This window comes from Hemicordylus capensis, chromosome 5, assembly GCF_027244095.1.
Source record: "Hemicordylus capensis ecotype Gifberg chromosome 5, rHemCap1.1.pri, whole genome shotgun sequence".
In the NCBI taxonomy this organism is placed as follows: Eukaryota; Metazoa; Chordata; class Lepidosauria; order Squamata; family Cordylidae; genus Hemicordylus; species Hemicordylus capensis.
Window position 1 is genome coordinate 31,135,598 of NC_069661.1, and position 23,641 is coordinate 31,159,238.

Here is a 23,641-nt window from a genome sequence, read left to right on the forward strand (position 1 = left end):
CAGACAGGCCCTGGATTGAGATATTGAGTGTGGAGAATAATGTTTGTATTCATCTAGCAATTTAGAATGTTCAAAAAGCTTCACATACATTCTCTACAGTAGGCCTTATAACAACTTGTCAGGCAGTCAGATGGGTTCATTTTATTATTCCCATATTTCAGATGGCTGAACAAATTGAAGCTGGCAGGTAGTGGCTTGCTCTTATGGAGGCGCTTCACATGATTAGCCCGCTCTCCCCGCAGATGATTGCCCGCGGAGCCCTGACACCCACAGGACTACTCACATGACTACCCACACAACTTGTGGCTCCGTCACAGAGCCAGTGGGGGCTGTGGGAATCAGGGGCCACTCAGGCCCCGGAAGTGCAAGGATGTCCCACATGAGTGCATGGGGCATTCTGGGGAGACCCCCGAGCCCAGGAGGCTGCTTGTAGCCTCCCGGTCAGGGGTCTACTCGCGTGTCGCCGCGTGCCACAGCGGCACACAAGTAGAACAACAAGGTTAATGGAGTGCTCACTCTGTTAACCTCGTTTAAGGGGAGGGGGGATTAGGCGGGCTAGCCGTCTTAGAACCTCCGGGCTCACCCACAAGTCTGGTGGTTCTGACGATCACCAGAAAGCATGCTAGTCTCCTTTAGCCTGCTTTCGGTGATAGTCATAATAGCTTCATGGTTTATCTAGTGAGTTCATGGCTAAGGTGGCATTGTACCAGGGACTTTCAAGCTTGCACACTTAGCCATGACTCTACATCAGGTTGATTAAACCCTATAAAGGATTTCTGTCATTCATTTATGAATCCATCTGTCCTTGCATAATATACCAGTGCCCACTCTAAGCTTCCAAAACCAATACTGAATAATTGATTGCGGTGCTAGGCATTTGTGACCAGTTGAGGTTATCGCCTCCACCTGCGCCCTGAGCTATTCACACCTCCTCCCTGCCACTGCTGGTCACTAATTCACAGGAACTAGCCTGCACCTCACTCATCATTATTACCTAATTATGGTTAGTCACAATCCAGGTAAGATGAACTCTGTACTCTTGAAATGGTAGTGCTATTTGTGGACATCATGTTCTGTTCCTTATTAATATTGACCCTATGGAGAGAGGATATTTTAGCAGAGGCTGAGCTGGTGTTGATGTGGTTTCCCAGTTAGGGGAGCTGCAATAAACATTGCTGGAAAGAACAGCTGAGCTTTCTCCAAGGAATGCCATAGATAATGCTAGATAACAGAAGTGGAGGCATGTGGTAGCGCGCAGGCCCAAATACTCTCTCGGTTTCTCTGTGGCAAGTTGCTTGAAAGGACACAACCCAACCTTCTGTTTACCTTTTGTGGGACAAAAATCTGGTTTGAAAAGGAGCTGAAAATGACTATTACTGGATTGAAAGGACCTACAGTTCAACACATTGTGGGCATTTAAATTCCACTGAGCATATAACGTCTGAAGAGGAATGGAAGTGACGACTGTGGCAATAGTCCTGACCTTGTATTAATAATTGATAACTTATTAAGTGCAATACGGAAGAGGAGGGCAGTAGCTCAGTGGAAGTAGCTCACAAAGTTACGCACACAGATGTTATAGCAGTGCTGGTGGTGCTTCTGGAAATTGATTCTGGAACTGTCTGAAGGACTTGCAAAACAATTTGACCAAAGAACATGGTTGGGCTGGAAAAAAACACAATGAGGCAAGTTTCACAATCAGAGACTCGCCGAAATGAGATCTCAAGCCTGCTTTTCCTGCAGACAATTGCCCGCGGAGCCCTGGGGGCCCAGTTCGGCTGCCCACACAACTGCCGACTCCATCACGGAGCCGGCGGGGGCTGTGGGGATCTGGGGCCGCCTGGCCCCTGGAAATTCCAGGATGCCCCACGTGAGCACGCAGGGCATCCTGGAGAGACTCCCCAAGCCAGGGGTCTACTCATGTGTTGCTGTGGCATGGAATCATGCCATGGTGGCACGCGATCCGGAAACCCAGGTTAGCGGAGTGCTTGCTCTGCTAACCTGGGCTAAGGGGAGGGGTCATTAAGATGGCTGGGAGCCGTGGGGCTCCTGTTGCAGCACATGATCACCCAAAATTGGGCTAGGTTCCCTTAGCCTGCTTTTTTGCGGTGATGAGAATTGCCTCAGTGTGTGTACTATGGGTAATGTCAGGTCTTTTAATAATGCCTTCAGTTCTCTGATAAATTATCTTATTGGTAAATGATACATAAGACATAGTTGAGTGTCACTGTCTAAGGTTATAGACTAATTAATAATTTGTTTCCGGTTACAGAGCAGAAGGGTGAGAGGACCATTTCTAGTAAATGTTTCCATAAATACCTTGTGAAAGTCTGCTCACCTCTTTGCCCGAGGCAGCTGCTTCGTAGGGTCAATGCTTAAGTAATGTGTCATGCTATGGGTTCACTTTTTGCTTTTTCAGTTTATCAAATAAGCATAATTACAAATAACACTGCTAGTTGGAAACATTTGCCACATCTATGCAGCATATGCATTCTGTGTGAGTAATTACTCATTCAAAATAAACTTGTCAGCCTACAATGCAAAATATTTCTGCCTAAACTGGTTATCAGAATTGCATTCAGTCTTCACATGCTCATACTATTAACAAGTTAAATATAAGAAGTGAGCACTACAAAATGCCTGACATTAAGCTGAGTGGATAGGCCAAGGCAGAGCTTGTGTGCCACATGGACCCATGATGGAGGGAATGCATCCTGTGGGTGGGTTCAATTGGTCAGTTTTTGTTGGACAATAACCTTCAACCCATTTTTTCCTTTAGGATAAAGCTGGCTTTTTCATTTGAGGTCTTGTCAGGGGGTGGCCCTTTCGTAAGGAAAGGTGAAGCATTTGGCTCAGGTGGCAGATTACTGGGGCACCAGCAGGGTGGCAAAATTCCGCCGCCGCCGCTGTCGCCATTGGAACAGTTCTTTGGGACTGATCTGACGCTTGCAAACTTTGCGAGAAGAGCCTCTCCTCACACTTCTTGCAAAGTTTTCAAGGAATGTGAGGAGAAAAGAGGAGACTGCTAGCAACCTCCTCCCTGCTCCCATGCACTTTCAAAGCTTGAAAGGGTTGGTTTTGAAAGGGGACTGGCCTCACCAAGGTTGTGGGGCAGCAGTTTTGCGCCTTGCCTTGGGGACTGCAATACCACAGACTGCCCCTCATTCTTGTCAGATATGGGTAGGTGGTTATGTTTTTGACCAATTGCAATGAGTACCAAAAAATGGACATTTTGTATCCTCATTTGGCAGCTTTCTCAGCACTGGGAGATCATCCGAAAGCAATTGGAGCCAGAAAACCTTTCCAAAGTTGATGCTGTGAGAGGGTTTTTGTCCTTTATTCAAAACCTGAGGAAAGCCACAAAAGAAGATATCCTTCAGATACTGAGGACTGAAAGCCGTGTAGAAGTGCTGTGAGTTGCTAACTATCTATTTTGCAGTATTAAATTTGCACATACATTGAGAGAGGATGACCACATGATGCAAGTGGATGCAGGGTAGATCTACAATGGCTAATGCTTTCTTCTCATTGGCTTAAGTTGAAAACTAAACCACTTTTGTGGAGACATTGCTTCTATAATGATAATAAATAGTTGGATTTTGTTAGGGCTAATACACACAAGCAACGGTTAACAACTAGGGATGTGCATGAATTGATTTTTAAAAATTCAATTTGTACCCAAATTGAATCACCCCCGATTTGTTTTGGGTCCGAATCTCCCCCCCGCCCCTGAATCACCCCAGATTCAATTTGTACCTGAATTTTCCAAATCTGAATTGATTCGGGGCAAAGAAAGAGTTCCGGGGGCAAAAGAGGGGGGTGGGTGGTAGTGCCCAATGGGTGGAAGCTACCACCCAAATTTCAAAGAAATTAGGCAGAAGTGTGATTTTAAAAGAATTTTTGAAGTTGGCGTGTCTTTAAGCTTTCCCCCATAGGGAATAATGGGGATTTCTGCAGCCTTATAGCTCCATGTGAGGGACACCAGTTTATTAGCTTCTGAGAAGAATCAGGTGTTTCCCCCTTCTCTCCCCCCGACCCCCACTCATTATCTCTCCACCAGTCAGGGAACTGTGTGTTATCACGTCTAAGGAATTTAACAGCTGGGGAACCAAGGTTTTCATCTGTGCTCATTTGTTTTACTTAACTGAAGATGGTGTGTCACATTGAAACATCTTATGTTTTTATATTTACCAACATTTAGTTTTTCTTTAGTTTGTGCAATAAAAGGTCTTTTTTGTTGAGAGTCTATAGACTAATATACATGTAACAGTCCAGATCACCTAATCGCAGTGATCTGAGTGAGAGCAAGCTGTGCAACCTCCTCACAATCTTTTCTCTCCCCAGAGCAATTTCCCCTCTTCTGCCTGAATTGTGGTTGAGATACACCAGCAATAACCTCAGCCACAATTGCTAGCCAGGTGCCCTCTTAACCAGATCAAACCCTCGTTTCGAATCCTGATGAAGCAGGGAACCTGATTAAATTAACCAGAAGACTGGACAATGCTCACATCCCATTAACCATGGTCAACATGGAAGGAGAGAATTAGTTTCAGGGAGGGGCTGCAGGGTGGTTCATGAGGGCTTAAAAGATTGGGAACCCTTTCTCATGATCAGTGGGAAAGGGCAACAGAGTCAGCAGGGAGGAAGCCTTAAAAAGCTTACCTCCCCACAGACAACTCATTTCTGCTTGTTTGGCGAATGAATTGCCTATCCAGGTGATTACTGGCTACTGCAGGTAGCTTGGAAGTCAGGGTACCAGGACATGTCTCCTCGTGTCGCGCGCCCTCCAACTCCCATAATGCACTGCGCAAGAGCTGGTCTTGTGGTGGCAAGCATGACTTGTCCCCTTAGCTAAGCAGGGTCCATCCTGGTTGCATTTGAATGGGAGACTTGATGTGTGAGCACTGTAAGATATTCCGCTTGGGGGATGGAGCTGCTTTGGGAAGAGCAGAAGGTTTCAAGTTCCCTCTCTGGCTTCTCCAAGAAGATAGGGCTGAGAGAGATTCCTGTCTGCTACCTTGAAGAAGCCGCTGCCAGTCTGTGTAGACAATACTGAGCTAGATGGACCAATGGTCTGACTCTGCATATGGCAGCTTCCTATGTTCCTCCCCTCCCCGAAGCTGGCCAGGAGCCCCACTGTTTGCCAGCTCAGCTGGGGTTGGCAGGTGGGCAGAAAAATGGGGCGCTAAGAGAGCACTTGCTCTCTTAATCCCGTTTAAGAGGGTGGCTTGGGAGACAGGTTTGCCGCTGAGGCCAGGCATGATCCTGGCAGTTCTTATGCGCAAACAAAACTGGACTGGGCTTTGTTAGCCTGGCTTTGGCAGCGTGTGAGAACAGCCTCTGGGGCCGTATGCTTGAGTTGGCTCCATGTGTTTAACCATTCATCTGCTGCAATCTACCATGTGAAGAAAGAAACCCATTGGTCAGGGCTTTTTCATAACAGCGAGCTGACAGGGTGTGCTCTGTAGAGGCAGCTACGCAAGGAGCAATTTAAATTGGTCTCTTCCATGCAACCATTTCGTCATTTGTGTTGGCTTTTATTTAGAGATGACTTCAGGGGTTTGATCCTGACACCCATTACACACCTGTGATTTTATCCCAGTGTCACCTGGATCAAAAGGCAACTCACTGGCTCTATGAACCGAGGGGCTCCCAACCGTGGGTTCCCAGATTTTGTTGGACTGCAACTCCTATCATCCACAGCCACAATGACGGGAGCCTGGGGATGATGGGAGTTGCAGTCCAACAACATCTGGGGACCCAAAGTTGGGAACCACTGCTATAAACTATTATATGCGTTTATCTGTTAGATGCTGGTCTTGTGGTCGCAAGCATGACTTGTCCCCATAGCTAAGCAGGGCCTGCCCTGGTTGCATATGAATGGGAGACTTCATGTGTGAGCACTGCAAGATCTTCCCCTCAGGGGATGAAGCCGCTCTGGGAAGAGCAGAAGGTTTCAAGTTCCCTCTCTGGCTTCTCCAAGATAGGGCTGAGAGAGACTCTTGCCTGCAACCTTGGAGAAGCCGCTGCCAGTCTGTGAAGACAATACTGAGCTAGATAGACCAGTGGTCTGACTCAGTATATGGCAGTTTCCTATGTTCCTATGTTCATATCAAAGGTGGGGTGGATATCTGTCCTATGTTTGTTAGGCAATATAAAAGAGGTAGAAAACAGTCTGCTTTCCCAACAGCATAACTTTCTGCTATCAAGGAGAGGGTACTGTACTCTGCCTGCAGTATCTTGTCCCCGTTCTCATGAAACGGCACGTCTTGGCAATTTGTGGGCACTACAGAACAGTAGTAATGGTATTTTAGTTGGATAGGCCAGTCATTTGCCAAGCTTCTGTGTCTGCCTACTGTGTTGTGTTAACAGCGGGACTGTGAGTCACTCCAGTGCTTAATTGGGAAATATGTATCATTGTAAACTGTCTGGAAAATCCAGGTTGTAGACCGAATTTGTTTAGGAGCCAGGGAGGGTACCTTCTGCTCAGTCAGACTGTTGGCCTAACCAGTTCAGAGAGTTTCCATGTTGTTGAACTACAGCTTCCATCATCAGCCATTGTGTGGCTGGGAAAGATGCGAATCCAACAAGATCTTGGGATCCAAGGCTGGGAAGCCCCAGTGCACACTGACTAGCAGAGACTCTCCAGAGAGTTGCAGAGAGGAATCATTCCCAGTCACATCCCTACCTGGAGATGCCAGGAGTTGAACTTGGGATCACGTACTTTGCCAATGAGCTACAGCCTCTCCTCTCTGCCTCTCCTTTGAGCCTACTTACTTCCGAGTCCCTTAGATGACCAATATAGCTTGCCTATAAGCAGGCGTGGCTGGTGAACTCTCCTTGGGGGGGGGCTTCTTGAAGGTAAACTGAACCGGTGCTCTGTGCTGCCCAGCAGCCCCCGCGGTGGGGAATCGCCTCTGCCACTCACCTGGCCGCTGGCGGCCTCTGCAGGAGCGAAGGTGAGTGGCAGAGGCGATTCCCCACTGCAGGGGCTGCTGGGCGGTACAGAGCAGCAGCTCCGTTTACCTTAAAGAAGCCGCCCCGCCCCAGGAAAGTTCACCAGCCGTGCCTGCCTATAAGTAGTGTGTATATAATTGAATCCAAGTGCCGAAAAGCTGCTGGAACTTAGTAGTGCTGGTGTGAAGCATTCTGCCAATGCATTTGTCAGCAGAGTGCTTCAAGATCTGATACAACAGTGTTCTTTAAAACAAATAATTATTAACTCTCACTTCCCTGCTCTGCCCTGTCATACAGTCCCCAGCTTGTTGATGCCGTAACCTCTGCACAGACTTCAGCCTCTCTGGAGGCCATGCTAGCTTTTCTGGATTTCAAGAACCAGAGTGGCTCTGTCCTTCAGGAACGGTTTCTCTATGCCTGTGGATTTGCCTCTCACCCCAACGAGTTACTGCTCAGATCCTTAATAGTAAGTCAAAATGACAGCAAAGGACACATTGCATAGCTATGTGGTTCTCTTGAAAGAGAGTAAGGCTGCAGTCCTATGGATTATCTAGGAGGAGGTCCTATAGAATTCAGTGGGAGACAGAGGCGTAACTAGGGAAAACGGCGCCCGGGGCAAGCACTGAAATGGCGCCCCCCGTGCGCCCCCGCCCCCAACATACTACATTATACGTAGGTTTTTCCTCACAAGCGCCCGCCGCCGCCGCCGCCAAGCCAGGCCACTGACTGGCCGCCAGGCGCCAGCAAAGCAATGGGGGGGGGGCGGGCAGCGCGGAAGGGACCGCTCGTGGGGGAGGGGGCATCGATGCGCTCCCTTGACTGCTGCAGCGCTGCTGCACTGAGCAGGAAACATTTGTATTAACAATTTTTTTAAAAAAAATTAAAAAAATATTTTGTTGTCATGGCGGCGCCCCCCATGTGACCAGAAAAGATGGCGCCCGGGGCACGTGCCCCCCCTGCCCCCCCTATAGTTACACCTCTGGTTGGAGATACTTCTAAATAAACAGGTATAGATTAGGGCTGCAGGTTCCTTTGTACAATGGGCCTTGTTTTCTATAACAATAACGAGGATGTAAGCCTCTTGACTTGCTATCTGAAGTAGATGCCAGGACTGGTCATTCGTTGTTCAGCAGATCTGCTGTAGTTCTTCATGGGGAGCTGTTCCTTCCCATATTTGCTATGGTGTCTGTTTGGACATTGCACAGAATGTTGCTGGGAAATGAAATCCCGTGCTATAAGAAACTTACTTACCTGCAAGCACATCTGCAAGTCAGGCACTAAATGGTGACTTCACATGAGATTTGGCATTTCCCAGCTTTGCCCAGAATGTATCCCTTGCAGTGGGGCGGGGTGGGGGGGGTGGGGTGGGGGTGGGGAGCTGGTGTAAACACATTCTAGGGGATCAAGCACATGGGGCTACTGAAGTTAAACACCAGAGATTAACAATTTCCCCCCTTTATGTAACAGAATACTTATAAGAGTCAGATTGGCAACAGCGAAATCCGAGAAACGGTTGTCATCATCACTGGGGCACTCATCAGAAAGCTGTGTGACAAGGGAGGCTGCAAACTGCCCGTATGTATATTCTCTCTTCTTATGCGCAGATTCCTCTGTGTTGAAAACAGAAGGACAATCATACAGCTATGAAGCTCCCTTCTTTCTCCAGAGTCAGATGACTGGTCCATCTAGCTCAGTATTATCTACAGTGACTGGCAGCAACTCAGGGGGGTTTCAGGGGTCTTGCTTAGCCTTGCCTGGAGATGCTGGGGATTCAACCTGGTACTTTCTACTTGCAAGCATGTGTTCCATTACTGGACTACAACAACTATTCATATATCCCTTTTCAACTACAACTACTAGTGCCTTATTTCATGCTGATTCTCATACCTGAAACAACTTTTCTATACCTCAAGCCATTCCCCTTTCCTTCAAATTTCTTCAAATTTCTGAATCATCCTTATTTCACCTTCTCCACTCCTTCAACATTGGAAACATAGGAAGCTGCCCTATACTGAGTCAGACCATTGGTCCATCTAGCTCAGTATTGTCTACACAGAGACTGGCAGCAGCTTCTCCAGGGTTGCAGGCAGTAATCTCTCTCAGCCCTATCTTGGAGATGCCAAGGAGGGAACTTGGAACCTAGATGCTCTCCCCAGAGCGGCTCCACCTGAGGGGAATATCTTACAGTGCTCAAATGTCAAGTCTCCCTTTCATATGCAACCAGGGTAGACCCTGCTTAGCTAAGGAGACAAGTCATGATTGCTACCAGCTCTCCTCCCACTGTTACCAGGACGCTTTCCAGACTGGACCCTACAACAGGGTCAGGATGTATCTCGGAAGTGTGCTTCCACACTTCCTCTGTCGTGACACTGCAGTCCCTACGTGGACAGCAGGGTGCAGTTCACATTTCCAATGCCTTGTTTTGAATTTAATTGCTGCAATATGGAGCAAGGACACTGTGTATCTGGCGTGAAAAAGTTGCTGTTTTTCAGGTTGTTAGTTGCTGCGAGACTGCTCCCCCTACTGTTTCTGTTCCAAATGCGACTTGTCCAAATGGAGGCATTTTGCTGCTGATGAACAGCTGGTCTGGAAAGCACCCAGATCTCCTCCCACATTATCCTAACTCTTTCCAGTCCACATAGTCAATCCCTGAACTCTCGCTTGCTTGTTCATCCATCCCTATTGTGTTCATCAAATCTAGATTGTAAGCCCTCTAGGACTTGAATCATGTCAGTTCCATATTACAGCACCTTAGCATTTTGTTTGCACTAGAACACGTAAATAGTCACAACAATATTTGCTCACATATCTTAAGACAGCTGTCTCCTTTAAAAAAAGAAGATGGATCTACTTTATTTTTTCCAGTGATTTCATAGCGAGGGGCTTGATCTCAGTTCAGTTTCGCATCATAAAAACATCATGGCTAGACTTCAGACCTAATAAGGAGGGCTTTCTTTAAAATTTGTGCATGCACACTGATGCATTGATTCCTAGGTCTCATCAATGCTTCCCTGTTCTGCCAACTCTTCTGAGTTTCTCTGCAAGGTACTGTCAATACCCAGTGGTGTCAATTCTTTTCCAGTATGATTGTTCCTTAAAAAGGGGCAATGTTTTGCTTCTAGGCTGTCTTAGAAGCCAAGAAGCTGATCTTGGGAGGCTTGAAGAGGGCAGAGAAGGCCAACGATGTGAAGACCTACCTTCTGGCTCTGAACAATGCTCTTCTGCCAGAAGCGATTCCAGAGCTTCTGAAATACGCGGAGTCAGGAGAAGGACCTGTCAGCAATGCAGCGCTTACTGCTCTAAAAAGATATGAACACTCTTTCATCACCAGTGAGGTAAAAAATCCCCACAAGGAAAAGGAGAGTGTATGCAAATCTTTCAAATATAAATATGGTCTACTCCCTCATGACCCCTCATTTAATTAATGGTGGTTTTTAAATTCTTTTTATTGTTATATTCCTTTCATATCTTCTTTAAAGCCAGAGGGGTCCTAATGGCCACTTAAAAAGCAACCTTAAAGTGTTTCCCAAGAAATGTCGTTGATAGGCATTTTGGGATCATGGAGAAGGTAACACTTAACGCCTTGCCCCAACCACTGAGTGTTAGCTGATTAATCTATAAAGTATCCATTGATTTACCTGTACATTTGCACATGGGGAAAACCATAGTTCTGAAGCAAGATGTCTTTGATTTCAGATTATACATGTATGATGTGTCATAGCAGGCATAATCTTTGAAGAACAATGTGAGAGAAAAGGGGTAATGCCTCTTTTAAGATGTCTCTTGCACCTGCTGTCTTTATAAGTACGAAAAAGAATGGCTGACATCCTGACTGCAGTAGTGAGGACTCAATGGGAGCTGTGTCCTTGCAGGGGAAGGCTTCTCTTAATGCATGTGTCATGGGGGAGGAGTGATTTTCGGTGATCTTCTCTACCTCCGGAAGTGCTCTGTGCCTTCTGATAATATCTTCTTGAGGGATCTGTGGCCCCCAAACAGAGGTGCACTTAGGTAATTTTGGAACCTGGAACTAAAGGCCTTTGGAGCTCCCCCCCCTTCACTGGAGGCCACCCCTCCTGCTGCAAGTTAAGCATCATCCCCCTGCACTCACACGCACATACCCCCCCCCACACATACACAGTGACACACACAGTAATTTTTAACACGTGGAGTATATCTATGCAAATATGCATCAGCAGAAACATTTCAACATGCAACACTAACATATTCCCATCCCACATATTTCTTTCCCCACTCCACTCCCCACCCCTGCCCTGTTTCTAAAGCACCTGGCACAGGTCATAATCACACTCGGCCACCTGGTGCAGTGTGGGCCAGCAGCAACCACAGCACCCAAGACAGTCCAAAGAGAATTCACACACACTCCGGAGGTGTGGAGGCCTGGACTTTGGCCCCGGCATCCAGGGGTAAGAGCGCCATTGCCCTCAAAGATATATTTTCCAAAGACACAGGGCACTTCCGGAGGCAGAGGAGATCGCTGATAATTGCACCCTCCCTGTCGCATAAGTGCAGTGGCAGTGGGGAAGCTCTCTGCAAAAAGGACACATCTTCCTGGCACGTCCACATCGTGTTAATCAGGATATCGGCCAATCCTTTTAAAAAATCTTCTCTCCATTAATTGTGAGCATCTTTTTAGTCAATGAAAAGTGGTTAATCAGACTTTCTACCAAATCAATCAGCTAAATGTTACAGTACAATTCCTAGAAAGTACAATTCCTAACCAAGCTGTCTCCCAATAAGGTGAGGAAAGCAATGAACAGAATTTATCACCAGAATCGCAGAGTTCATGAGAAGAGTGTACGCACCACTGCAGCTGCCATTATCCTCAACAGCAATCCTTCCTACATGGAAGTCAAAAACCTCCTGCTGTCCATTGGAGAGCTGCCATTGGAAATGAATAAGTACATGCTTTCACTAGTCCAGGACATTCTACATTTCCAAATGCCTGCCAGGTATATCAAGTTTCATTTGTTATTTATGTATCTGTGTCTGCCTGTACATAACGTTGAGGGTGTAGTCAAGAATAAGAATAACATGTATAGAGCAGTGGGGCTGTTTTGGAAGCATCCCCACTATTCGGAGTACACACATACCTTTTCTTCTTCAGGGTCTAGCTCTGGGGGAGAGATATGCTTTGCAAGTTTGCAGCATAAACTGGCAGTGGACAGCATGATTGGCTAGCACCTTCCATCCTAAGCCCTGAAAGTTTGTTTGTAAAACTGTTTCCCTTAAAAAGAAAAAAAAGAGATGAACATAAAAAGATAAATGTGCATGTGTCCGTTTGAAAGGCAGGCAGCCCAGTTGAAGTACTGGGGGGACGGGGCGGCCAAGACAGCTGATCCAGCATTTGATTTGTTGGAATATCTGTCTGTCATGCAAACTGAGAAGTGGCTAACACCACAGAGGAATAACTTATTGTGTATTACTTCTCTTAAAATATTACATCTATCTTCATCCTAATACACCCAGTACACACATTTTGTGGCAAGGTGATATATACTGAAATGTAGGATGTATGCTGTATACTGAAATGTAAGGGAGGTTGTGCTGTTCTTTTCAGTTTTGCCTTCTGAAAGCAGTGTATGTCTTTCATTAGAATAACTGGGGTCTGAAGGAATGAACTGAATAGCACAAATGGCAGCATTATACAAGCAGAGATCACAGATTGGTATTCTGTATATAACAGAACCAGTTCTTTAAACAGAAAAGAACCTGTGAGGAATCCAACATTTAAAATTACCTTGTCACTTTTGTTGTGTCACTTTGTTGTGGTAGGTAACAAATAAAATCCCTCCTCAGATGCTAATATTTTCATGATGAATGCTAGGAATTCCAGGATCTATGGCCCAGGTGGATTGATGATAGCGCATAGCCCTATTTAGGCTATACTTGTATGAGTGTGCAGTATATACAAGTACAGATCTGTACACAGGTATAGTTATTCACATGTTATGTTGAATGCAGGCACAGCAGTACACATCCAGTCTGTACCATGCCCCTGTACCCAGGTTCATGGGGCTCATATGTGGCATTCCCACCTCCCGTTTCCTCATCATTTTGGGGTACCTCTGGGATTGTCATTTCTTTACTATAACCAGATAATCTCTTAATAAGTAGCTCCACGTATAAGCTACCTACTTGTAGAATGCATCTTAGGTCAGACAGGTCTATTTTAATTGTTATGAAACTATATCCATCGAATCACTTAGTCCAAAAGCTTGTGTGCATAAGAGCTTTATGTTTGCAAAATAAAGAATCAGAAAAGTACCAGCTTTACACAAGTCATGATTTCTTCCTTCAAGGTTTATTGGTGCAGCTCATTTCACAAACTAATGTTTTCATACATTATTGATGTAATACATACATTAGTTGCCATGAGTTTCCTTCAAGGATCCTTAAGTAGCAATCAGAATTCCATTGAATCAATAAAAATTAGCAATCTTTGTACAGGGAGTTTTAAACTCTGTAGGCCACTATGATATTGAATGTATTATTACAGTCAGTGACCAGCAATTAAAAAACAAAATAGAAAATAAAATTAAAGCAAAATCCAATCAATAGCAGGACTGGGTAACAGAGTAACAAAACATACAGAGATCTCAATTACGATTAATCAAAATGATCAGGGGCCTGGAGCACCTTCCTTATGAGGCTAGGCTACAGCATCTGGGGCTCTTTATCTTGGAAAAGAGGCGACTAAGGGGAGACATGATCGAAGTGTATAAAATTATTCATGGAGTGGAGAGGGTAGACAGAGAGATATTTTTCTCCCTCTCTCACAACACTAGAACCAGGGGTCACCTCATGAAACTGAAGGTTGGGAAATTTAGGACCAATAAGCGGAAGTACTTTTTCATACCACGCATAATTAATCTATGGAATTCCTTGTCATGGGATGTGGTGATGGCCACCAGCTTGGATGGCTTTAAAAGGGGCTTAGACAGATTCATGGAGGACATGGCTACTAGTCTGGTGGCTGTGAGCCATCTCCAGCCTCAGAGGCACAATGCCTCTCAATACCAGTTGCAGGGGAGCAAGAGCAGGAGAGAGGGCATGCACATACCTCTTGCCTGTGGGCTCCCCAGAGGCATCTGGTGGGCCACTGCGTGAAACAGGATGCTGGACTGGATGGGCCTTGGGCCTGATCCAACAGGGCTGTTCTTATGTTTTTGACTGCTCCTGTCTCAGTTTGCCTGCTGCGGCACAGAATCTTGCTACCCCAGCTGTAATTGCTGTATACTGGTCTGCCAGAAGAAAGGAAGTATAATACTCTTCTGATTGACCTGGCATGTTTTTTTATAAGGGGTTCAGTCCAGGAAATGTGAATGTCCCTGTGATATAAACAGTATAAAAGCACATGTAAGATGGACTTGATGTCGCCTGAACCGCATGGCCATAGCTGGTTCCTGAGCAGAATTCTCTTAAATCTGCCATCCAAAATGGCAGAAGGCAGGGCATTAAACTGTGCCAGCAAGAATGCTCTCCTCTGATTTAAAGATAAAGTTGTGCCATCGAGTAGGTTTTGACTCCTGGCCACAGAGCCATGTGGTTTTCTTTGGTAGAATACAGGAGGGATTTACCATTGCCATCTCCCTCACAGTATGAGATGATGCCTTTAAGCATCTTCCTCTATTGCTACAGTGCAATATAGGTTTCCCATAGTCTGGGAAACATACCAGCAGAGATTCAAACCGGCAACCTCTTGCTCCCTAGGCAAGTTACTTCCCCACTGCACCATTAGGTGGCTGCTTCTCCTCTGATTTAGAGTGGTCAAGTTTGTAAGGTAAGCCGCTGGCCAAGGATTGTATGAGAAGCCACCTGGAATGCTCCTTAGGTTAACAAGACTTAAATCAGATTGCTTCTCCATATCCACAATACATTGTTTAATAATTTATTTGGTGACGTCATGTCCCAATGGAATACGGCACAAAGGAATCTAGACTGAACAACTTCCATGGCTTTGAAGTTGCAGGTGGAACAGATCTGGACCCCAGCTATGATATTAAAGTTCTTATCTTGTGGCATTAGTGGGCCTTTGATTAAGCTATTGGGTGTACTTCCAGATGGGGTGCTTAGTCTGGCTTGCCACACCTTGTCTGCTTGCTCTTTACAGACTGTTCACACAACATCATCATCCATTTGTTGTCAGTCTGTACTTCTCCTATATTTAAATTGTCACCTTTTATAGGTAGAAAATATCTGTCTGCACATGTGGATTGTTCTAAGTGCTACTGTTTCTCTTTTTATGAGAAGCACATGCCCAAATACAACAGACTACAATAAAAACAGGAGGGGTAAAAGGGGGAAGAATAACAACAACAACAAATACTTATATACCGCTTTTCAACAAAAGTATCCAAAGTGGTTTACATAGAGAAATAATAAATGAGAAGACTTACGGAATAAGTCTCCTGTGTGCCCAAAACGTGATATCTACTCCAGTGTGCAAGTAGCTCTGAATTCTGTGCTTGTGACTCATAGTGGAAAAGCAAATACAGGGTTGGGCTATAAGGACAAAGACCAACTTTCCTTTCCATAGAGGATAATTAATTTGCTGATTATTAAAAACCCTTTTCTGTGTTTCAGCAAAGTGATTCGTGAAGCTCTGAAGGATATATTCATTCACAACTATGACCGATTTTCGAAGATGGGTTCTTCCTCAGCCTTCTCTGGGTACATAATGCGTATGTGACCAGCCACCTAGATAGCAGATTTCATTGCTCTTTCTCAATCCTTCGTGTTGCCAAGCATTATTACAACTTGTGCTTCTATTTCATCCAGGTACCCCAGATGTGTCAAGTACCTATAGCCTTGACATACTCTACTCTGGCTCTGGCATCTTAAGAAAAAGTAATTTGGACATCTTTGTTTTCAGTAAATATGCTACGTTTCATGGCAATCAGGTAAATTGCATGCACTATCGCTATATATTTAACTCTCTTACAGCCGACCTGGTAGAGAACTCCGTGGGGATGTTGAGACGCGCCTGGATGCCTGCTGGAACTCTCGTGAGGTCCTGCGAGAGTTCCAACCACTGCCTTGGGAAGGAACGGGCCGGAGCAGGAACATTGCCTGGGGCGGGAGGGGAACAGGCAGCGAGACAAAAAAAACGAGGGTGTCGAGGCAAAAAGGGGAGTAGAGGAGGCAGCGGGCGGCTGAGCTGTGCCACTGAGAGGATCCCGGCTGGGCAGGCGGCGGGGCCGGACTCGCAAAAATGGCCAGACGAAGGCTGGTGGAGCAACTGGGGCCATTGTGGGCATGGGGGCTGGGAGGGGGGAGAACGGCGGAGGAGGGAATGGGGGATGGACTGGGGCGGAAGTGCGGGGGGGAAGCGGCGCAGATGCTGTGTGCCGGGTCTGCTAGTTCTAGAGTAATATAACAGCTTATAGGGCCTAATGCTGCAGTTTTGAACTGAACATAATTCAAGCTTGGTGTACCTGCGCCACTTCAGACTGTAGGTGAAAGATGTCATTTTTGACTGTTACTTTGTGTAAAAAAAACCAAAGCAAAGACTCTCTGAAAGTAGAAGACTAACGTGAAGAGGGAGCAGGCTGGACTAGAGTCTCTTTTTCGGATGTTCTAGTTTTGTTTTGCTTTTACTTTCAGAGGGGGTTTTATGTTTTGTTTTTTTGTAACATGGGGGGAAACATTCAATCTGAAATGGTGCAGTCTATTCCATCATCTCAGTACTTTACCACCTCATTCTGTTCCAAGGCTTTGTCTGTCCACTACACCTCATGGAGAGCCAGTGTGGTGTGGTGCACTGGACTTCAGCTGGTCTGAACTGGGACTCTTAAGTGGATCATGTGCTGAGCCAAGGTCAACTGCAGCATTGTGACACTTTTTGTTTTGGTGTGTGTGTGTGGAACATAGGAACATAGGAAGCTGTCATATACTGAGTCAGACCATTGGTCTATCTAGCTCAGTATTGTCTTCACAGACTGGCAGCGGCTTCTCCAAGGTTGCAGGCAGGAATCTCTCTCAGCCCTATCTCGGAGAAGCCAGGGAGGGAACTTGAAACCTTCTGCTCTTCCCAGAGCGGCTTCATCCCCTGGGGGGAAGAGCTTCCAGTGCTCACACATCAAGTCTCCCATTCATATGTAACCAGGGTGGACCCTGCTTAGCTAAGGGGACAAGTCATGCTTGCTACCACAAGACCAGCTCTCCTTCGCTCGCGCGCACGCGTGTGTGTGTCTTTAAGGGAGAATGAAAAGGAGCTGGGCAGGTGTAATTGTGAAATGACAAATGGCTGGGAAATAAATGGTTAAACAGCCCCTACCACTCTCCACCCCCTGCCCCTTACTGATCAGTCTCTCAGCTTGAAGCCACCCCCTCTTTACTTGATAAAAGGGCGCCCTGAGTGCTGGTAGATGCAGAAGAATCACATTATTCCAAATGCTGATAAATTTAAATGGGTTAATTTTAGAAGGCAAGCCTGGGAGCTTTACACACATGGCTTTTTGCTCGTGTGAGTCCACATATCAGCTGGATTTACCCCAAAGTCCCTGAGAGCTATCAGGGACCAGTACACACCCAATTCTGCTTTTCCCCGAATTACTGCTGTGCATTCTAATTTGGCTCAAATTATGTCCAGGTTAAAAAAATCCTCTATTTGCGGCAGCTTTTGGGTGGGGGGGGATCCAAGCTTTCTAGTATGTCCCGCCGCCTCTCCCTTGATATGTGTAGGGGTCATTGCCAGTAATTCGGCTTTTTTCAAAACTCACACCATAGGAACATAGGAACATAGACTTTACATATGCAGATGTTGTTGGAGGATGCCTGGAAGCCAATGTAACCGGAGCCCTTTGTGCATGAGGCTGCATTTTCCTTCATCACAGAGAGAAAGCAATGATTCTTCTTTAAACTTCCATGGCCTTTTAAATGGTCTGGGGTGGAGTGGGAGGACATGAGGTGATGAAGGCAGTCACAAAGGCAAGTTCATTATAAAAATCATCAAAGATCTGGGTCAGATTTGGCAGGTTAAGCATTCTGTTTTTTGATCCGGCTGCTTGGCAACTTGTCTCGCTGGTCTTCTGTAACCAACTGTCAAACTAACAACAATAAAAAGGTCTCTCGCTTGCTCCTCTGGGGTGTGATTTGTTCGAGAAAAAACTCGGAGCAAGCTGTGGGAATGCACATAGGAAAAAGATCTGCAGGGATTGCAGAGAGGAGCCGACCCTATGTGAACGGTCCAGTTAATCTCCCGAATTAAACATCTGTGAATCTGCTGCGTAGCAGAGCTGCAATTCAAATACAACATAAAGCCATGTCTAAATAACTTCCTGGAGAGGATACTACACCTTACAGGCATTTCACAAATAAAATATGCTGGTGATAAAATGCTGTTTGCGATAACATTATATTATTTGATTTGATGCTGCTTCCTCTAGATGAATAAAAACTAACCAGGAGCTTTCCCAGACAGCAGACTTACTGCAGGCTTTGCTGCAAATTTGAATTTGCCCAAAAAGCCTGACCTAAAAAGTGGATTTTTAAAACCCTGGACATAAATCAAGCTAAGTTCCAGTACGCAGGGAAAAGCCTGTGTATGGAGCACTCTCTAATATATTGCACAGACTGGGATAAATCTGGCTGATATGTGAATGCACACCCACCCTCTCAAAGTAAAGTCACCGTCTGGGAAAGCTCCAACAAAAATAAAGTTACGTCTGAAAGTTAGTGTGTCTATAAGAAATAAATAGAAGTATCGACAGTTCTTCATTAAATGTTCTTTCAACTTGCAATTGGTCATCCTTCATCATGCATGCTGTATATCATTGACTTCTTTTAGGTAGTGATTGAAGCCCAAGGTCTGGAATCTCTTATAGCTGCATCTGCGGATGAAGGTGAAGAAAATCTGGAGTCCTTTGCTGGCTTGTCAGCCATCCTGCTTGATGTTCAGCTCAGGCCTGTCACCTTTTTCCAAGGGTATGGAGATTTAATGTCCAAGGTGTTCTCAGCCACTGGAGAACCCATGAATGTGGTGAAAGGACTTATCCTTCTGATGGATTACTCGCAGGTACGAACTATATACTGGTCACTTTGAATTCTCCCAAGCACACATAATTTGTCTTATTCTCATCCCTACTTAAATTCCACCCAGGAATTGTGTTCTGCTTCTATAAAATGAGCACAGGTGAGAACAACCAGAAAAGGATTAATCTGTTTTGTACTTACAACTCTAGAGGGTGAGAAACATGATCAGGCCTTTACATTTTTCAGAGCCTGCATATGTGGTGTTTCCAGGATTGAAATACGGAGAGTCTCTCCAGCTGACTGATATACACTAAGCTCCAGAAATATTTTTCAATATTTTCTTGGCTTGCTTATTTATTTATTTATTTATTTATTTATTTATTTATTTATTTATTTATTATATTTTATACCATACCAAACTTGTGTCTCTGGCCAAGTTTGGTTTCTCTGGTTTACTACAAACATGGCATAATTTTAAAAGTTTAGCGCAGGAACAAAGGGCTAGCCACCACCTCCACCAGCCCTAATCCAAATAAAGGGGCCTGCGACTGCTTTTTGAAGAAGAATAAGAGCATGGGATTTCCAGTACCTTCCACATTTCACCTTATTTGGCTCTGAGCTCCAACGGAAACTGAAATCATCTTTCTAGCTAGGAATTCTCTCTTCTGTGTGTAATTTGTTTGGCATTGCCTGACCCTGACCTGGTTACAGCTTTAAGTGGAATTCTGAAAAGGAAGCAAACCAATTTCACCACAAGTTTTCCTATGTTGCTTTTAGAAACATTAGCTGCTGGTTTTGGCTACAACAGTTAAAATTTCCAGAGATGTAATGTTCAAGTTGATGTGGTCAGAAGATACAGAATTATGTTATCTTTTAACTTGCATAAAATCCGCAGGATGTTTTGTTAAGGGTGGAGCTTTCACTTTTATTGCAAACTATTATGGTCTCTTTGAATACTTCTTGTTCCTCTCTGCAATCATACTTATGTATACATGACCTGGAGAAACATCAGTGTTAACTCTGGGTGTGCACATATCTGTTACATGAGGACAACTGCAGAATTTTTCACAATTATGGCTGTACTTTTTCCGGCCAATGCAGTCACAGAAATGGCTGAAACTATCCCTGTGAATCCAACCCTCTTCAGCCTTAAGTTAAGTCCTTAAGTACACCGGACTGTCAAGTGACACACCTTTTGAGTTCTGCCACACACAGGGCTGGTTCAGACAATACAATCCCCTTCCCATGCAATTAGTAAGGAAGGCGGGTCGAGAATGTGCCCCTCAGGACATTCTCCTGGCACATCCCTTTATCACATGGTGGGGGGACTGAATGGCCCCCATCTACATGCACTCCAAATACTCCAAATATACACCCACAACAATATAGTAAGTCCGACTGAATTCAATGGGTTCTCCTTCCAAGTAAACATGGATCAAATTAGGTTGTATGCCTTGTTTCACTGGCATGTAAAAGTGGCTATATATAAAGTTAATCTGATTTCCAAGCCGTGTGAACTTTAAAATCTTGGCTGTCTATTCACATTCAGATGAAACAGCTTGCTGTGACCCTGACCTATTATCACATCCAAAATTGACTCCGTGCAATGAATTTCCAGTCCAGCTGTAAAAGATGTTGACAGCTGTGAGCCCCAGTGTTGGCAGAAAGCTCAGTGAATGCAACTGTCCTGTGCTTGCTCATAAAACTGTGTTTTCTTCCAAATTATGTGGGAAACCATTTGGCATTTCTTATAGCAGCGTTTTTTGTGCTCTTGCTGTAAAGGTAAAGTGTGCCGTCAAGTCGATGTCAACTCCTGGCGACCACAGAGCCCTGTGGTTGTCTTTGGTAGAATAGAGGAGGCGTTTACCATTGCCATCTCCCACGCAGTATGAGATGATGCCTTTAAGCATCTTCCTCTATTGCTACTGTGCGATATAGGTTTCTCATAGTCTGGGAAACTTACCAGCGGGGATTTGAACCGGCAACTTCTAGCTTGCTAATCAAGGCATTTCCCCGCTGCACCATTAGGTGGCTTTCGGATGACGGTAGGGTTCTGCTATTCAAGGGAAATCAAATTCAAAATCCCCACTGAGCATGCCAGTATCTTTTTTATCCACTAGTCCTTTGGATCCTGGCCTAAATAGCATTAGTGTTACTCTCAGAGTACACTCTCACCTGACCTTAATGTGATTTTCAAGAGTGCTGCTGATAGCTTTAAAGAACCTCTGCAGAAAAGTAGCCTCCTTATTTAAAATTATGGGTGGCATGAAAGAAGTACTTGGAGAGGAAAGCTGGTCTTGTGACAGCAAACATGACTTGTCCTCTTAGCTAAGTAGGGTCCACCCTGGTTGAATATGAATGGGAGACTTGATGTGTGAGCACTATAAGATATTCCCCTTAGGGGATGGAGCCACTCTGGGAAGAGCAGAAGGTTCCAAGTTCCCTCCCTGGCATCTCCAGGATAGGGCTGAGAGAGATGCCTGCCTGCCATCTTGGAGGAGGTGCTACCAGTCTGTGAAGACAATACTGAGCTAGACAGACCAATGGTCTGACTCAGTACATGGCAGTTTCCTATGTCCCTATGTCATGCATTGAATACAGCAAGGGATGTTCATTGTGTCTCTTTATGCATTTAGGTTATCCAGCTACAGTCAGGGCTGACGTGCAGTACTGAGTTCCAGGGAGGCTTCGCCATTGATGTTTCAGGAGGAATGGAATTCAGTCTTTGGTACAGAGAATCAAATACCAATGTTAAAATCCGGTGAGATAATTGATTTTGGACATCACTAAAGGAAGTGTGGGAAATATGTGGGAAACATGTTAATGTGGGGAATTTTTAATCCAATGAGATGTAACTTTTATATAGTCCTTTTGAATGTTCAGTTGTTGGACTACAACCCTTATCATTCCAAGCCACTATGGAGGCTGTTTCGGGTAGGGATGATGGATGTTGTAGTCTAACAATATCTGGGAACCCAAAGTTGAGAACTCCTGCTGTAAGGTTAGTATTACTGTCCCCATATTTTTGTTTGTTTGTTTAACACATTTTATTTCACCCCATAAACAAGTCCCTGGGCGGTTCACAATCTAATATTGCAGTTGAAGTGGAGTGGTTTGCCTAAGGCCTAGGGGTGTGCACAAAACCGGAAAGCCCGGTTCAGTTTGAGTAGAACTGGACTCGAACCAGGTCCAGTCCGGTTTTGTTCACACTAGAGCTGGGCCCGGTTCGGCTTGAGTCCAAACTGGTTTGGGACCGGGTTGCGGGGTGGGCGGGATGAGTGGGGACGGAAATTTATTTTTTTTTAAGAAAGAAAAAAATGGCAGACTTGCCGCCATTGTGGGGCCTCAGGGGTTGTGGGTGTGAAGGTGTGTTTCTCCTAATGTCCCCCAACCCCCACCGGCCTACCCCTCGGTCTCAAACAGCCAATTCCAGGCCTTTCTGCGTTGGCGGTGGCCATTTTGGAGGCTGGCGCACATGCCTACCGGCCATCTGCATAGCTGGGGGGCCTGACCATGCAGATGGCCAGTGAACATGCACTGTGGTCTCTAAAATGGCCACCTCCAGTGCAGAGAGGCCTGGAACAGGCCAGAAACAGCTAGAAATGGGCCATTTGAGACCAGGGAGAGGCTGGAGGGGGGAGGGGGAACATCAGGAAACACACACACTGTGGCAGCACCCCCGAGGCCCTGCAATGGTGGCAAGTTTGGTGTGTGTGTGTGTGTGTGTGTGTGTGTGTGTGTGTGTGTGTGTAAAAAAAAAAAACCCGGACCAGCCTGGGGGGTTTGGCTCGACCTCGAGCCTGCTCGCACATCCCTACGAAGGCCACCTAGTAAGTTCACAGCAGAGATGGAATTCAAACCAGTGAAGATCTCCTGGTTGATAGCTCAATCCCATAGAGATTGCCCTATAATAGAACTGGAAAAGGTGCAGAAGAGGGCAAACAAGATGACCAGGAGCCTGGAACACCTTCCTTATGAGTCTACAGCATCTGGGGCTCTTTAGTTTGGAAATCAGGCAACCCATGCTGCCCATGGGTGGCGCTGGCACGGAAATGGCATTTGCACATGCATGGATGCCATCTTGAGTGGCCAGCATGGTGTTGCTAACCACTCAAGATGGCATCCCTGTATGCCCAGACACCATTTTCATGCCGATGCTGCCCATGGGCTGCTGGGAGCAGCCCTGCAACCACACGTGCTTAATCCTGATAGTGCTGCGCTAGGTCGGCAGAGGGGCCGTGGAGGGGCAGGTCAGAACTGCTGTCCTCCTTTTATAGTTCCTGATCTCTGCCCCACTCTCCCGGATGTGCCTGAAACACTTCATGCAATTCCCTAGTAGCTATAGGCCAGCCTCATAGGTAAGATGCCTCTAAATACCAATTGCAGGGGAGAAACAGTGAGAGAGGGCATGCCCTCACCTCTTGTTTTCTTGCCTGCAGGCTTCCCAGGAGCATTTGGTGGGCCACTGTATGAAACAGGATGCTGGACTAGATAGGCCTTGGGCCTGATCGACCAGGGCTGTTCTTATGTACTTGTCCCTCTGTAGTCTTTAGACACTGCCCTGTGTTGTGATGTTATGTTGTACATTTCCCTGACATTGCTAACAGTGGCTAGTGATGTGAAGTGGAGGCAGGAATATCATGACATCATGACATGGTTACGTTTGCCTAAACGTTGTGGAGTGTGTGTG

At 45.7% G+C, this 23,641-nt stretch overlaps 1 protein-coding gene across 4 annotated transcripts in view; it reads left to right on the forward strand.

Moving 5' to 3' along the window:
• Window positions 1–23,641, forward strand: part of MTTP (microsomal triglyceride transfer protein) — a 61,056-nt gene that overhangs the window by 34,414 nt on the left and 3,001 nt on the right. For all 4 annotated transcript variants that reach the window (XM_053253880.1, XM_053253879.1, XM_053253882.1 and 1 more), the window contains 9 exons: window positions 3,252–3,412; window positions 7,255–7,423; window positions 8,425–8,532; window positions 10,080–10,292; window positions 11,716–11,927; window positions 15,562–15,659; window positions 15,757–15,878; window positions 18,767–18,994; window positions 21,588–21,712. In XM_053253880.1, the coding sequence (XP_053109855.1) occupies window positions 3,252–3,412; window positions 7,255–7,423; window positions 8,425–8,532; window positions 10,080–10,292; window positions 11,716–11,927; window positions 15,562–15,659; window positions 15,757–15,878; window positions 18,767–18,994; window positions 21,588–21,712 (1,436 nt within the window). The remainder of the gene's footprint in view (window positions 1–3,251; window positions 3,413–7,254; window positions 7,424–8,424; window positions 8,533–10,079; window positions 10,293–11,715; window positions 11,928–15,561; window positions 15,660–15,756; window positions 15,879–18,766; window positions 18,995–21,587; window positions 21,713–23,641) is intronic.